Here is a 15,211-nt window from a genome sequence, read left to right on the forward strand (position 1 = left end):
CAGGCAAAATTAGGTTGAAATGAACACCAAGGGCTGTTTTCAAGGGTAAAACATCACAAAAGGTCTGTGCATCAGTGGGGCTGTACAGTTCTACTAATTACAGCTTTGTCTTGGTGTTTTGGGGAAGTCAGGCTTCATGAGCTGACTACGTGTATATCAGCCTCAAATTGTTTTCTAACTCCCAATTGGGGAGTTAGAAAACGTCTTCTGTTCTGGGCCCTGTCCAGCCACTCCTGCAGTCGGGGAGCTCTCCAGATCATGTGGACAGCGTGATTGGCTTTATTCATCAGATTCTAGGGCAACTCAACTGGTGTCGCACCCTTTTTTTGTTTTGCCCTTGACGAGTTAAGATTCCCATACTGGGACTTTCAGTGAAGTTTGTCAGGGGTCTCTGTAGATAGGTTTTAGATTAGACTGGGAAATATTTGTATGGTTGAAAATAGAGTTTGGAGAACAGCAAGTGCTATGTAAGAAGCTAAAGAAAAGGGAGAGTTCAGTGGGTAGGGAGAGACGAAGAAACAGTGGCTCTGCTCCTGCCCCTACTTTGATCCATTTGGGTGGCCCTGAGGTGAGGCCTCTTGGGCGTTGGTGTTTGATGATGTGTCCAGGAGCGTGTGTCGTCTGGGGTTCTCAGGTGCCTGGGAAGTGGCAGCAGCCAGAGCTGGCTGTCAAGTAGAGAGATGTGGAGGTGACAGGAAGCTGATCTGCTCGCTTCCCCTGTGTTTGTGTTAATGGAGCCAAAGGGTCGCAACCTAAACCCACGCCTCTTAGAGGTTGCCCTTAAGAGTGGAGCTAACAAGGAGCAGAAGTGTCAGTGGATTGGTGAAGGCATAAAAGAGGCCAGGCCCCTAGGGTCCACGTGGATGCTCTGTGACCTGGATCTTCTGAAGTGGTGGCCAGAGCCAAGTTCCCGATGGGCGGTGTCCCCTTAGGCTTTTGAGGAAGAGAGAGTCTGCCATGCTTCTGGAGGGGATAATTAGTCGAGAATCTAAGGAGTTCTGGAAGGCAGATTAGTGAGCTGAATTTGAAATGGGATCCAGAGTGTCATGGGGGAGAGCAGCAGCCGCTGTGCCCTGGCTGTGGCAGAGCTCGTGGGCAGGGGGATGATAATAGCTAACATTTATGGAGCCTTTACTACGTGCTACATCCTCTTCTTGGCGCTTGATTTGTTGTTGCTCATTGAATCTTAGCAATGGCCTCATGAGGCAGGTACATTTTTTATTTTCAATTTATAGATGAGTCTATGGAGCTAGTAAGTGGCAGAGTCAGATTTCAAATCCATGCAATAATTCCAGAAAAAGCCCCTATTGACCATTTTCTAGAACACTTTCATATCTTTTTCTAACTCCCTCTCTTTTTCTCCTTTCTCTGGCTGGCTGTGATTCTGTAATTCTTTCTCATTCATTCCAGCACAGTTTGCTGCTTTTCTGAAACAAAATATGCTGGTGAGGAAAGCTCTTCCTCCCGGCACCTCCTCCTGTCTCTTTGGTGAGTATCGTTCTTTCTCTCAACTTTCACCCTCTGCTCTCTGCTTCTCTCCCCTTCTCCGTCTTATTTTTCCCCCATCCCTGCCTCTCATTCGTCTCTGGTTTCTTCTTGTTCTTTTCTGCCTTTTTCTATCTTCTGATTCTTTTTTTCACTGACTCTTTTTGCTTACTCCATGGTCTTTGCTTTTTCTCCATTCTTTCTCTTTGCGTCTCATGGTGTTTTTCTCTTTTTGTCTCTTATTCTGGTTCTTGGCTCTGCTTCTCCTGTTTTTGCCTGTGACCCATTGCCTGTGAGCCTGAGTTTCCTTGTGTGTTTTTCTCCCTGCCTTTGGCTTCCTGTTTCCATCCTGGCCGCTGCAAGCACACACCAGCCACTTATCAGCATAAAACCTGTAACTCCTTTTCCTTTTACCCTCCTTCCAACTCTGATTTTAGTCAATGCATTTATTCCCTAAGCAATCCTTCCAGCTGGTTATGCCCTGACTGTGGTCTGGAATAGCTCCCTGTGGCCCTGTACCAGGACCCCCCCAATCCATGTGTGACTGCTGCCTTCCTCCCCACCCTACCCCTGATTGCCTGTGCTAAGAAGAGGGACTGGAGTGGGCTCCTGGGTTTAAAGAGGAGGGGATCTATGAGGAAGCCTGAAAGATAACTTGAGTCCAAGAGGCTTGGCTATGTGCAGCATGAGTCTGATTGAGTCAGTGGAGGAGGAAGCCCATGTGTGAACAGATAACCTTTCTCTGTACTGGTAAAATGACCTGGGGACTAGGCTGTGACATGGGCCACTGTTGCCCTCTTATTTTGGGGCAGGAGCTGTAAAGTTATCTTGGCTGAGGTGTTCCCTTGCCTAGTAGCTACTCAAAGCCAGCCTTAAGTCCTGATGATAATCCTTCTCTTTGCCTCCATTTGGCAAGCAAACCCTCAACCTTAGGCTCTTAGGGCAGGGTGGGACTCTCAGAGCCTTGTGAAAATCTCCCTTTTAGAGAGGACTGGGTAGCCTGCCCCTCCAGGCTTCTTCGTAGAATGTTTAATGTCCTCCAGCTGTGTGATGTGGAGGAGGGCTTGTAACAGGAAGGTTATCACATTCTTTGAGTCCAGGAAAAGCTGTCTAGATCTACTGTGGGGAGTCCTCTGTTTTTGGATTGGCTTTTGCTAGGCAGGGTCAGGGTGTCTTCTCCTTATTTTTTGTTCCCCCCAACTCAGAGCCCCCTTCCTTCCGACTCCAGGACAGGGTTAGAGATGGGGATGGAGTGATCGTCTGAGAGGGACAAGGTGGAGTTCCACCACAGATGGGGCCTGAGTGAGGTGGGCCTGCGGCACTGGCAGTCTCTTTTGATGTGTGACTTCTTATGTAGGATGGTTCTGTGTGTTCCCACACATAGCCATGCCCATGCTGGTGCTGGCTGTCAGTGTCTGTCGGGCTCTTTCGGATTGTGAAGGACCTCACCTCAGCTCTATCTCTTAGTTCCCATTTCATCAGAACAAACGGAGGAAGCAGAGAAAGAGGATCTTAGGGCCCAGCTGAAGCGGCACCATCCCTCCAGTCCTCTTCCTGGCAGTAAGACCTCTAAGCGACCGAAGATCAAGGTGTCCCTTGTCTCCCAAGGGGACACAGCTGGAGGGCCTTGTACTCCTTCCCAAGGAGGAGCTCCAGAAGGTGAGTTTCTCTTGGCCTGTTGAACTAAAAACTGACTGAGCTCTCCCAGGGCACAGAGCCTTGCCCTCTTGGTGGCTCTTGCTGGGTGGCTCAGCCTCAACTTCAGTGTAGGAGGTGCCTGGTGTGAGGAGGGCACGAGGTTGTACATGGAGGAAAGTGGGCAGTGACCTGATGTGAACTAGGATCAGGGTGGCAGAACGAGGATCAGAGCAGCAGAACGAGGATCAGAGGAATCTGTGGGGTCATTCAAAGCATCATACGTTTTGTTTATTTTCGGTTTGAAATAAAGATAAAATATTACAGAAAGCTTAGAAGTAGAAGGAAGAAATTATCCCAGTTCTCCCAACTCTAATGTCGTTATTCTTCATTTTTCGTCTTCCAGTCTTTGTCCATAATATCTTGCATTTAGCCTGGGCTGTGGACCCTGAAAGGTAGGGGCCACACAGGACTGACTGGTGACCTTGGGGTTTTCTGTTTTGCAGCCGCGGGAGGGAAGCCAGTCACCATGACACTGGGGCAAGCTTCAGCAGGGGCCAAGGAGCTCCCAGGGCTGCTCTCCACAACTAAGTGAGTCTTCCTTGGTCTGTTTGGCCCTGTTCTCTTGTTTCTCTTCACCTTTTCTTCAGTCTGTTTAGTGCTTTGGAAGATGGTGGATTCTGGATTCTGTCAGTTTTGGGAATGTGACTTCTTTCTGAGTGGGAAGTCTTCTTTGTCTTTCTTTTGGGTCAGCTCACAGTTCATTTTTACTTAGAGCTTGCAAAGCAACCCGTAGCTCTTGCTTCAAGGCCTGAAGTCGGTGCTTTTGGCTTGACTTTTAGAAGGACTAGAGGCCGGATTCAGAAGGTGGGATGGAGAAACCGAAGGTTCTAGCCTTGTGTCTATTGCTGAAAGCCTTGCTGGGCCCCACTTTGCACCCTCCCTTTGTTGCCAAGGTCTGCTGCTTTCCGACCTTTGGATAATGGAGATCCTGTCTTTGTCTCCAGGTCAAATGCTTCTGAAGGAGCACTGTCAGCCAGCCCAGCCTCCTCAGTGGGCTCCAGCAGCACCACGCCCAGTGCCCTGCACACACTCCAGAGCCGCCTGGTGGCCACCTCTCCTGGCAGCTCCCTCCCAGGTAACTGGTAGCCCAGCATTTCCTGCCTCCCAGCAGAGGCTTTTTGGGCTGCAGCTGGAGGGTGGGCCTGGGAAAGCATCCCTGGAGCTGAATCTGGAGAGTGCTCCTCTGGGTCTCAGGCTTGTTATAGAGGCTTGACACGAAGCTGGAGTTAGCTTTGAGTTGGGGGAGTTCTTGGCCTTAATATCTATAGTGACTAAATATCCCAGTCTATATATAAGGCGGAGAAATAGCTGGTGGGAGATGTGTGTTGTGTTTCATTTTGGTGTTTTTAAGCACATCTGATTGAGTAAAACTGGAAATGGTGCTATACTGGGCATTAGAAAAATGAGACGTTTTTCTGCCTGTGCTTGTCTCCTGACTGTCTCCACCCCCAGCCCTACACTGAAAGGCTGGTTGCCTGAGTCCAGCAGGACTAAGGCACTGCAGATGCCCTTCTTCTGCAAGAAGACCTTTCTCTCTGCTTTGAGGCCACTGGACTGTGTGTAAAGTGAAGTATATTTGGGATTCTTTTGGCTTAAAAAGTCCTTCCTTTTCCATGAAAAGAAAGGAGAGAATTTAGATTTCTGAGAAGTGGGGTTCAAAACTGTCCCAAATGTCGGTCAGGTGATTTGGAGCAGGTTGGGAAGTGCCGAGCAAATCTAAGGCAATGTGTCTGGCGTAGTACCTTTCCTCATGTGGGCATCCAGCTCACGTGCCTGGGGAGCCCTTCCTGGCATCTTTTTGCGAGCACTGGCAATGTCCGAGGGAGGGAGACTGGTGTCCGGGTTGGTTGTTGAGGGTGCGGGCGTGGCTGCTCTTGGGGTAAGTGACTGAGCCTGTGGCTGATGTCTGTTATGTCCTCTCCTAGGGGCCACGCCAGCCAGCAGCCTCCTCCAAGGTCTCAGCTTCAGCTTGCAGGATATCAGCAGCAAGACCTCTGGCCTCCCAGCAAATTCCTCCCCAGGGCCAGCCCCACAGGTGCACATCTGCCTTCCACTGGGCTGGGCAGGTGTGGGGAGGAGGCCTCCTCAGCGTAGTTGGTTTTGGCAGGGAGACTGGGTCTGGACTCTGGGTCGAGGACAGACAGCCTTCTGACTTCACACCTGGGAGCTACCGAAGGTTAAGGCTCCATCACTTGTTGTGTGACCTTGAGCAAGTTTCTTGACCTCTCTATATCTTTGTTTCCTTGTGTGTAAAATGAGAATAATAATAGTACCACCCTCACAGAGTTGTTTTGAGGATTAAATAAGATAATATATGGAAAATGCCTGGAAGAGTATCTTGCATGTAGTAGGCACTCGACACATGGTAGCCCTTAATAATATGCTGTGGGCCCTCCACACTCGAACGTTGCTGTTGGGCAACAGCTTCTGATCAACTGGGCTTGTGTGTCCCACAGGCCACCAGTGTGAAGTTGCCCACCCCCATGCAGAGCCTGAGTGCCATCACCACGGGCACCAGCACCATTGTCCGTACCATTCCTGTGGCCACCACTCTCTCCTCCTTGGGTGCCACTCCTGGTGGGAAGCCCACAGCCATCCACCAGCTGCTGACCAATGGGGGCCTCGCTAAGTTGGCAAGCAGCCTCCCTGGCCTGGCTCAGATCTCTAACCAAGCATCAGGTGAGTCTCTCATGAGAACCGTGGGGACTCCCAGACATGGGGTCTTCCATCAGGACTTTCCCATCTCACATGGGCAAGGTATGATGTTGAACCCAACCCCAAAGGGTCCTGGCATTGACCCTGAGGGATTCAGTTGTGTGGGTCCATCCCCCAGAGACGTTGAGAGAACGCACACTGTTTCCTGCTGCCTTTCAGACTGACTGATAGGGCGTAGCTGACCCAGCTGGGGAGGACGCTGAGGTGGGAGGCTGAGGCGGGTGTGTTATATGAGGAAGAAACTCTCTAGGAAAGGAAAGTGGAGGCTGTGACAAAAACTACTTTCCTCTCTCCCTCAGGCTTGAAGGTCCCCACCACCATTACTTTGACACTACGTGGCCAGCCAAGCCGAATCACCACGCTGAGCCCCGTGGGCTCAGGAGCAGCCCTGTCAGAGGAGCCCAACTCCCAGGCACTGCCCTCCAGCTCACAGGTGAGTCTGCCTGGGAAAACCGAGGACATGGGCTCCATATTGGGAAGTTGGGGGCCGGCTGACTGTCTGATTGGAGTTGCTGCCAGTGCACTGGACTTGTAGGCAGACCAGACTTGGGGGTTTGTAGCTTTGTAACTGTGAGCAAGTTGTGGACCTCTTTGAGTCTCTTTTTCTGTAACACTCCCTGGGTTGTTGTGAGGATTAAATATGTAAATATGTTCAAGTGTGTAGCCGTGCCTGGTATTTAATATTTTTGTTTACTTTCCCTCTCCATTCCTTTTCTCCTCTCATTCTTGGTTTCATCATTCAGAGGTTGTGGTGGAGGCTAGTTGGCTAATACTCTTCTTTGACCAACAGTTTTCCAGCATTGTGCCATTCCAGATCTTGGCATTCATTGCTGTCTTTTTAGGGTACAACTAGGTTTTTATAGCTGTTACCCAGGAAGTCACCATCAATTCCTCCTAGCTGATCTGATTTCTGTTATGACCTTTTTAAGTAGAGTGTTTCTCATCTTAAAGTGGTAATCGGAGAGCCACCCAAAGATCAGAGGTTAAAGAAAAAAATAGTTTGAGTCTAGTATTGAGTCTGCTTTCCTTCAGTATCTTCTGTTTCAGCCACGGCCTTGCTGTGTGGGGCAAGGTGCTGTGCCGGCTGCCGTGACTGACGGCCTGGCTCTGTTCCTGTCATTCCCTCCACACCAGCCCTGGCCAGGAACTCGGGGGCCGGGTACTATTGGCAGGTGGCAGTTCCCAGTGGTCCCAGAAGCTCTTCTGCCTCTTCCTCTTCAGGGGAAAATACTGCACAGAGATTGTTACCCGGCATTCATTGGGATCATAGCTACCCCTCCCTGCCTTTTTGCAGAGAGGCAGAGGTGTTCTTATTTATTTTATTTCTCATTTTTTCAATTACAAAAGTGATTACACTAATTCAAACATTACAGAAATAATACAATTTAGAAAGTGAAAATTTCCTATGATATGACTCCCAGAGGTGATATCTGCTGTTAGTAGCTTGATATGCATTTGTCTAGATTTTTCTTTCTATACAAAGTATTTTATTTTTTGACAAAAATGGGATCACAGAATATGGATTATTTTGTAACTAGTCTTTGTTTACAAAACTGTGACATGTTTCCCTGTTGGTTACATAGAGACCTATCTGTTTGTTGTCAATGGCCTAGTATTTCACTGGGGCATGTACAAAAGCGTGTTACACCACCTCCTGTTAGATGGAAAGTTTGTTATGTTTTGTTTTTTGATAGCGTAAATAATGGTGCAATGAACACCCCTGTTCATGGTGTTTGTGTACCTCTGGGAGATGTCTACAGACTAGAGACCAGTAAGTGGGGGGTATGTGCATCTAACGTCTGCTAGCTGCTGACTAATTGCCGTTCAAAAGGTTCTGCTGATTTATAGTCCAAGCCACAGTGATGAGAATACCTGTGTTCTTACACCTTTGTCAATTGTGGAGATCAGTATTTTTAATTTTATTAATGTGATGGGTGAAAAATGAAGTTGTTTTAATGTGCATTTTCCTGATTACTTATGAGGTTGTGTGTCTTCTTTTATGAATTACTTGTTATATTCTGTATCTATTTTCTTGATTTACAGCAGCTTTATATATTCAGATGTTAATCCTTTATCTATTATACAAGTTACATATACTTTATTCCAGTCAGTTGCTTATCTTCTTTTTCTTTCTTTCTATTGAAGTATTAAGTGCTTGTCTTTTTTTTTTGCTGAGGAAGATTTGCCCCTGAGCTAACATCGTTGCCAGTCTTCCTCTTTTTTAGCTTGAAGATTCACCCTGAGCTAACATCTGTGCCAATCTTCCTCTATTTTTTGTTTTTGTACATGGGTCGCCACCACAGCATGGCTGACAAGTGGTATAGGTCCGCAGCTGGGATCCGAACATGTGAACCTGGGCCACCAAAGCAGAGCACACCAAACTTGAACCACTAGGCCACGGGGCTGGCCCTAAGTGCTTGTCTTTTAACTTTTGTTTCAGGATCTTTTATGATACCAACATTAAAAATTTTTATATAGTAAAATCTTCAAATTTTTCCCTTTATATGGCTCCAAGGTTTTGTGTCTTAAGAAAGCTCTTCCCATTGCGAGAATATTTTTATTCTTTCTTTTTTTATATATTTTTAAAATTATGGTAAAATATACATACGTACAATTTACCATTTTATCCTTTTTTAGGCTTACAGTTCAGTGGCATTAAGTACATTCACGTTGTTATGCAACAGTCACCATCATGCATCTCCAGAGCTTTCCCATCATCCCATCATACTAAAACTGTGTTTGTGATGTCTTATAATGCTTTGGTTTGTTTACCTTTAGTTTTTCAGTCCCCTTGGAATTTATTTTTATATGCTAAGTGAGGTAAGGTTCCAACTTTATTGATGACTCCATTCCTTCATTCATTTGGAATCCTCTGCTCTCACATTCTAGGTATTGTACACATATAGGCCTGTTCTGTACCCTTGGCCTGTTTCTACACTAGCTTTGTATTATTGTTTGATAATGCAGGTCCTCAAGTTAAGGAAGTATCAATTGTATTTCTAGTTTGCTAGGATCATCTTCATTCTTTTCCTTTCTCTTGATAAGTAAGGGGTTTTGAATTTTGTCCGTTGCCCTTTTGGAATCAAATGAGACGAATGAGGATATCAGTTAAAACAAGGAGTTACTTTAATAGATTGCCTAATATCAAACTGTCTAAATTCTGATTCAGTAACTTGTTCAGTATGTCCTATTCTGGTTTTTTTGCACATGCTCAAATTTATTTTTATTCAGATAGGAAATGAGAGAACAAAACAAACAAAAAAAAAGAAGCCAGGCATTTCAGAGGAAAAGCGTATCTACTCTTTTGATTTGCTTTTATTTTACTTAGGATTTTGGCCTCTGTGTGTATTCGGGAGATTGGCCTATAGTTTTCTTTCGTCTGCCCCTGCTTTTGTGTGTGTGTGCTTTCCTTGTCCACTTGTATAAAAGGGGTAATTCTATCTTTATAGAATGAAATGGGAAGCATTTTAATTTTTTTTTTCATATTCTAAAACATTTATATAGCACAGAAATTATCAGTTGCTTGATGGTTTGATGGAAGTGACCTAGAAAGCCATTTGGGCCTGTTTTTAGGGAGTCTTAACCTTTGCTGATGCCACACTGATGTGCAGCTAGAACATAGATCCCCACTGTGGGGTACCTTCCTGCTCTATTAGGTGGTCCTCTTCAGCATGCTGTGGCCTGGGGAAGCTAGTTAGTGTTGAGAAGAGAGTAGAGGTCATTGAGAATCCTTTTCCATGGCTAAACTGAAGCACAGCGTAAAGATCAAGATCTGACTTCTACCTGACGGTATTAACTCAAGAGCTGTTTTTGTCTCAGTAAAATGGGTGTATAATTACTAGGAGGGTTCTAGTAGTGATTCTCTTCTTACAGACGAAGGCGGTATTATTAGATTAAGACTTGCTGACTCGAAAGCTTCTAACAGTTACCTCAGGGTCCAGACTGCCAGAGAGCATGATATCAGGGAGAGCACTGGGCTATGGGTCAGCCCTCTGTCTTCATCCAGCTCTGTGATCCTAGGCAAATCACTAGCCTCTCTGGGCTTTGGTTTTCTCATCTAGTCTAGTGAAGAAGTTGGTCTAAGTCAGTGATTGTTTTGGTGGTGGGATTAGTAGGGGCTGTCTCAGAATTTCCTCAACCTTTGAGAAGATGAATTTTTAGAGGTTGAGAAACAAACCACCCATTTATGATATTTATGAGATAATTGGAAATTTGAACACTGGATAATTATTGATATTAGGGAATTGCTAACCTTCTTATGTGTGATAGTGGTGTTTAAGTTTGAAAAAAATAATCCTTTTTTATTTTGGGGTTACATACTGCAATATTTATGGATAGAATGAATTTGAAAAGAAAGAAGATTGTAAACACTGGTTAGACTTCTAAGGTCTGTGCAGGCACTTAATTATCTGTTTTGTTTCTGGCACTGATGAATATTTACTGTGTGTTTCCTTTATGGAACTGGACTGTTATATACTCCTTACAGCTGAGAAGCTGCAGGAGGAAGGGGAGGGACAGAGACCATGTTGTCTCTGATGTCCTGCCTCAGAGTCCTGAGAATGGACTCCTTGCCTGTGGTCACAAGGTCTTTCTCCTCTCTGTCCATACTGTGGACACCTCTGGCCACACCATGACCTTGTCAGGCTGGCAGGCAGCCCCTCTAGCTGTCTAACCTTTGTAGCAGCCCCTGGGAGAGTGGGCTTGCTCTCAGGTGTACTCCTAATCAGAACAGAGCAGTCATCTGTGCACAGCCCTGCCTTTGAGCAGGGTGAGCAAGTGGGAGGCGAATCCTGTCAAGTTTTGATTGTCAGACCCTTCTTCATTCCTCCTCTCCTGTGCCCTCCGTCCTCCCCACTTTCCTGCATTCTTAGAGACTTCTTAGTTTTCCAAAGGTGAAATCTAGACAAGTGGGGAAAACGTTGGTGGAAAAAGGCCAACTCTCTCTACCTTGCTTCCTTCTTCCTAAGCTGCAGGGCTCAACAATTATGGCATCCTCCACAATACCTAAAAAATTGACAAGACCTGAAAAAATGATATTGTCGGAGCAATCATGGAAAACGTCCTTTCAACTCTTATCACCCTTAACAATTCACCTGTGTCCTTTTCCTTGCATTGTTTTCATGCATAATAATAAGAGCTAACCTTTGTATTTGAACACATATTATACTCTCGGTGCTTTATGTGGATTGTCTCATTTAATCTCACAACCCTGGGGAGTAGGTGCTTTCATCTGTATCTTACAGATGAGAAAAAGGAGGCTCAGAGAGCATAAGTCAGTTATCACTTTCCCTAAAAAGTGGTAGAGGTGGCTCTTTGGCTCCAGAGTCCATGTTCTGTTAACCACTTGGCTGCTAGAATACATGTCCTTGTGCATCCAGCTTTTTCCCTATCAAGAATTACTTCTTTGGAATAAATTCTCAGGAGTGGGACGATTGGGTCAGAGGGTCTGAATGTGTTAACCTGGCAAAGTTTTGACTCTTGTTCACTACCTCTCCTACTACAGCGCCTGCCTCCAGCGCCCTGAAAATGCTGCGATACGTCCTTTACCAGGTTCGTGACGGCTGCTGCACAGTGAGCCCTGGGCACGTGCTGTCCTGCTGAGCTGTCCACTTGTCTGAAGACCTCTTTAAGACAGTCGTTTTTGCCTCCGCACCAGCTGTCTTCAGGGTTGGGCCTCTGGGTCTTGTGAAACCATTAGGCTAGGTGGTGTGGTGCCAGCAAGGGGAGCATTGTCTTCCAGCATCTGCAGAATCCCCGGCTCCTCAGCAGACTGGCTGTGCATGGATCAGAGGCACTTCTTCCCCAGCACTAGCCAAGGAGCGTTGTTGGACCACTCGCTGCATTTAATAAAGGAGTTCCTCCTGGACGTCTGTGCTGCCCCTGTGCCAAGTTGGGAGGAGACGTCCGTGTGGTGTGGGGCTGTGGGAGTGAGAATTGAGAGCCCTTTGCTGAGGACTGGGATCATCTTGGCCCACCAGCCGGTCATTCAGTGCCAGAGGGCGTTTTGGACATCGCTGTTGGCCTCACTGAGCAGCCGTGGGAGAGTGCTCCCCATGCAGCTCCCTCTTAGGAACGATGTTAGATACAACTAGCCTGCTGAGACCTGGGAACTCCTGATTTCAAACCCACGATAGGGCAAAGAGAACTGGGCTGTCATCTTTCAGTCCTTTTGGCCACTGTAGATGTGGGGAGCAGCAGTTGCCAGGAGGTAAAAGCTGGCCCTTTTCTTTTTTTCATCATGTTTTGGGCAGTTCCTGTATCCAGAAAGCCTGCAGGTCCAGAAAGGCTAAAGAAGAGAAATGGTACAGCAAGTGAAGTGGCTTGAGGGGCATGCCAGTAAGTCCTGTGGTGAAAATGATTTGGGCTTGAGGCTTTGCATCTAGTACCTAAGGAACTCTTGATGCAACTGGAGATGAGAAGAAGAATTTGCCAAGTCAGAAGGAAGAAACCCAGCCCCTAAAATTTCTGTCTCCAGGGTCTGGAAGAGAAACAGGGATACCCAGCTAAGTTAACATCTTGGCCATCCAGAAAGCTTAGGCATCAAGACGACAAAGGCCACGTTTCTCTGTTTGTGTTTCTATTCCATGCAACTTTTTGTCCTTTTGCATAGAAGTGGGAAGATTATTGGCATTGACACTACTATGCAGGGCTCTTGGTACCAGCCTGAACCCTGGAGGTGGAGGTCCCTGGAGAAGTGATCACTGAAGATGGAGCTCTGAGCCCCTCCTTACCTCCTCACAATACTTGTGTGCAAAGGTAGTTTTAGATTTGGCTTAGAACCTGTCTTCCAGAGCAGGCGCCCTGCCCTTCCATACTCTAGAATGTTTCCAGTCAAGGTGATAAGTAAGGCAACCCAAATGTGACTCTGTTCAGTATCTGTAGGCAGGGAGGGCCCAAAGATTCGAGCCACATGCCATGGCTCGAATTGTGTTGCAGGGTCCTGACCCATGGTGCAGCATATATCCAAATCAAGCCACCTGTGTTAGATCCAGGAACCTCACCTGCCAGTGTGTATAGCAGCCACGAAGTGTACAGTGTGCAGGAGTCTCAGGCAGATTAGAGTGCTGCAAGCAGGGCCAGGGGGATGTATGTGATAAGATTGGAGAGGGCATCTTAAACACCATACTCTCTCTCCCTGACCTCCTGCAGAGGTGGTCTCAGCAGTGATTCACATAGAATTAGGCTGCATTCTCGCGTTAGCTGGTAGGTAACTGCTTTCTGAAATTCAGGAGGCATTTAGTAAGTTTGAGGAAGATATGAAATCTGAAAGAGGCATCCGTGGGTCAGGAGTTTGATAACTTTACAGGTAGGATAATAACACAGCAACAGGAACCGAGGACAGTGAGACTGTGTGAAGCTTTTAGGAATCATTTAGGACAGGCAGAGGGTCCTGAACAACCCATTCAGACTTAGGAGTGTAGCCTAGACAGCGCTGGAGGGGCTGCTCCTGAAAGGTGCTGGCCCGGTGTGTGCTGGGGCCAAAGGAAAAACTAACGCATTGTCCTGCTTTGTGTAAATCCCAGTATGCTTCCCGTGGATGACTGCCTAAGGCTTGGGTTATACACCTTGAAGAACACCAAAACTGGAGAAGGGGAGTTGTGAGAACGTTGGTTCTTCTTCACCTTGGAGGGACAGGCTAACACGGGAAGTGGTTGAAGTCTCTTGAGTCATGTTCTCCAGTTCTATGCTTCTTCTCCAACCACACTTCTTGAAATGTAAAAGGAAGCTTTCTTCTACCTATCATATAGCAGACCTGGAGTCCATAACCTCAGAAGGTAATACTATTAGCCGAAAATGGAGAAGGATCAAGAAGCCTTTAGTTAAAATTCTTGGATGACAGATGCACGTTAATGCCCTATGGAAGATGTCCTTGTGCTTTGAGAAGAGGTCACTGATGGAGGAAGACCTTCTGTCTATTCTTGGCCCCACCACTAGAACAGTCTTGGGCTGGATGGTTTATAGAGCTGAGCCGCTGTGACGGTTTTGTTCTTATGTTAGCAAAAACAATTAAAAAACAAAAAACTTTGGATTGCTTCAACTTCTTTTCACTTGACTTCTCGTGTTTATTCTGGTAACCACCCAATGAAGTGGCACAGAAAATAGAAGCAAAGATATTGTGGTAAAGCCAGTGATCATCTCACTGATGCCTGGTACCATGAGGTGGGTACGGTAATTCCATTTTTACAGGTGAGGAAACTGAGGCACAGAGAAGTCACACAGCAGGAAATGGCAGAAGCAGGACTGGAACCTAGGCAGTCTGATGCCAGTGTCTGTTCTTCTCTGCATTGTGCTGGGTTCTGAGATGGGAGACCAGAGGTGGAGATTAGCCCAGGAGGTGAGGAGATTGTGGCTTGACCTTCATGTGACCCTTTTCAGTTTACTTCCTATCAGGCCTAGAGTGATTGCTGCTGTCATGGAGGGACTCTTGGCTGGGTCTGAGTCAGTAGGTAGGGTCCTCGCCCTTGGTCCTGAGAGATAGAAATTCCTTTGCACATCCTATACCTCCAGCCCCCTCCAATAAATAAATAAAGACTTAAAGATGAATGAATGAATTCCAATCTCCAGATTATTTGTGTACTTGTATCCAAGAGGACCTTCCTTTCTACCCTTAAATTCCAGATCCCTACACTTAACTTTGAAATACTCTGTGGATGGAAGCCATAGTTCTGGTAGACTGCTTGGAGTATCTAGTACACATGGACTCATCTTGTTACCATCCTTAGTAGAGACCTGACACAATTTCCATCCCTTTCAACTCTAGTCTCACTGACTTGGGTGAGTCAGATGAAGTAGATAGAGATGAGGATTAAATTGTTTAAATGATAGCTGTCTTAAACTTTAGGAGTGTAGGGCCAGGGCCATAGCAAATTATGATGCAGAAAAATCTTCCTTACCTTTTTATCTGCCTTTCCAAAGCGTATGTTTTAGTCAGGATCAGTGGTTGCAAGAAGCAGAAACCATTCACCACCCAGATTAGTTTTAAAAGGGAATATTCTCTCAATAGGCATTGTCACAGACAGGGAGCCTGACAGTTTCTGCTACTTGCCTCAAGACCTCAACTGACTTGGACTTGCCAGGGACCAGTTTTCATCTTGTTGTCACTGGACTTTTTTGCTGTGGAGCCTTCGTGGATGGCCAGTCTCTGTCTTTCAGTTCAAATCCTGAACACAGTGAACCTGATTGGCTCAGTCTCACTTATGGGTTGGTTCCTCTCACCCCAGTCCAGTAATAGTGTCCAGAGGATGAAGTCGTGTGGTTCATATTACCTTTCTAAGAAGAGAGGAGAAGGGATCAAACAAACAAAACTTGGGCT

General features: G+C 46.4%; 1 protein-coding gene across 6 annotated transcripts in view; it reads left to right on the top strand.

The window, feature by feature from the left end:
- KANSL3 (KAT8 regulatory NSL complex subunit 3) overlaps positions 1 to 13,254 on the top strand; it is a 40,942-nt gene extending 27,688 nt beyond the window's left edge. For 4 of the 6 annotated variants that reach the window (XM_058534532.1, XM_058534531.1, XM_058534533.1 and 1 more), the window contains 7 exons: positions 2,953 to 3,144; positions 3,627 to 3,711; positions 4,128 to 4,258; positions 5,109 to 5,218; positions 5,640 to 5,862; positions 6,198 to 6,331; positions 11,402 to 13,254. In XM_058534532.1, the coding sequence (XP_058390515.1) occupies positions 2,953 to 3,144; positions 3,627 to 3,711; positions 4,128 to 4,258; positions 5,109 to 5,218; positions 5,640 to 5,862; positions 6,198 to 6,331; positions 11,402 to 11,422 (896 nt within the window). In that variant the 3' untranslated portion in view covers positions 11,423 to 13,254. Of the gene's footprint in view, positions 1 to 1,410; positions 1,489 to 2,952; positions 3,145 to 3,626; positions 3,712 to 4,127; positions 4,259 to 5,108; positions 5,219 to 5,639; positions 5,863 to 6,197; positions 6,332 to 11,401 lie in introns of those variants that run through there. The other 2 variants (XM_058534536.1, XM_058534535.1) reach the window with 2 other exon arrangements.
- Positions 13,255 to 15,211: the final 1,957 nt, after the last annotated feature.

The sequence above is a fragment of the Diceros bicornis genome, chromosome 40 (assembly GCF_020826845.1).
Source record: "Diceros bicornis minor isolate mBicDic1 chromosome 40, mDicBic1.mat.cur, whole genome shotgun sequence".
NCBI lineage: Eukaryota > Metazoa > Chordata > Mammalia > Perissodactyla > Rhinocerotidae > Diceros > Diceros bicornis.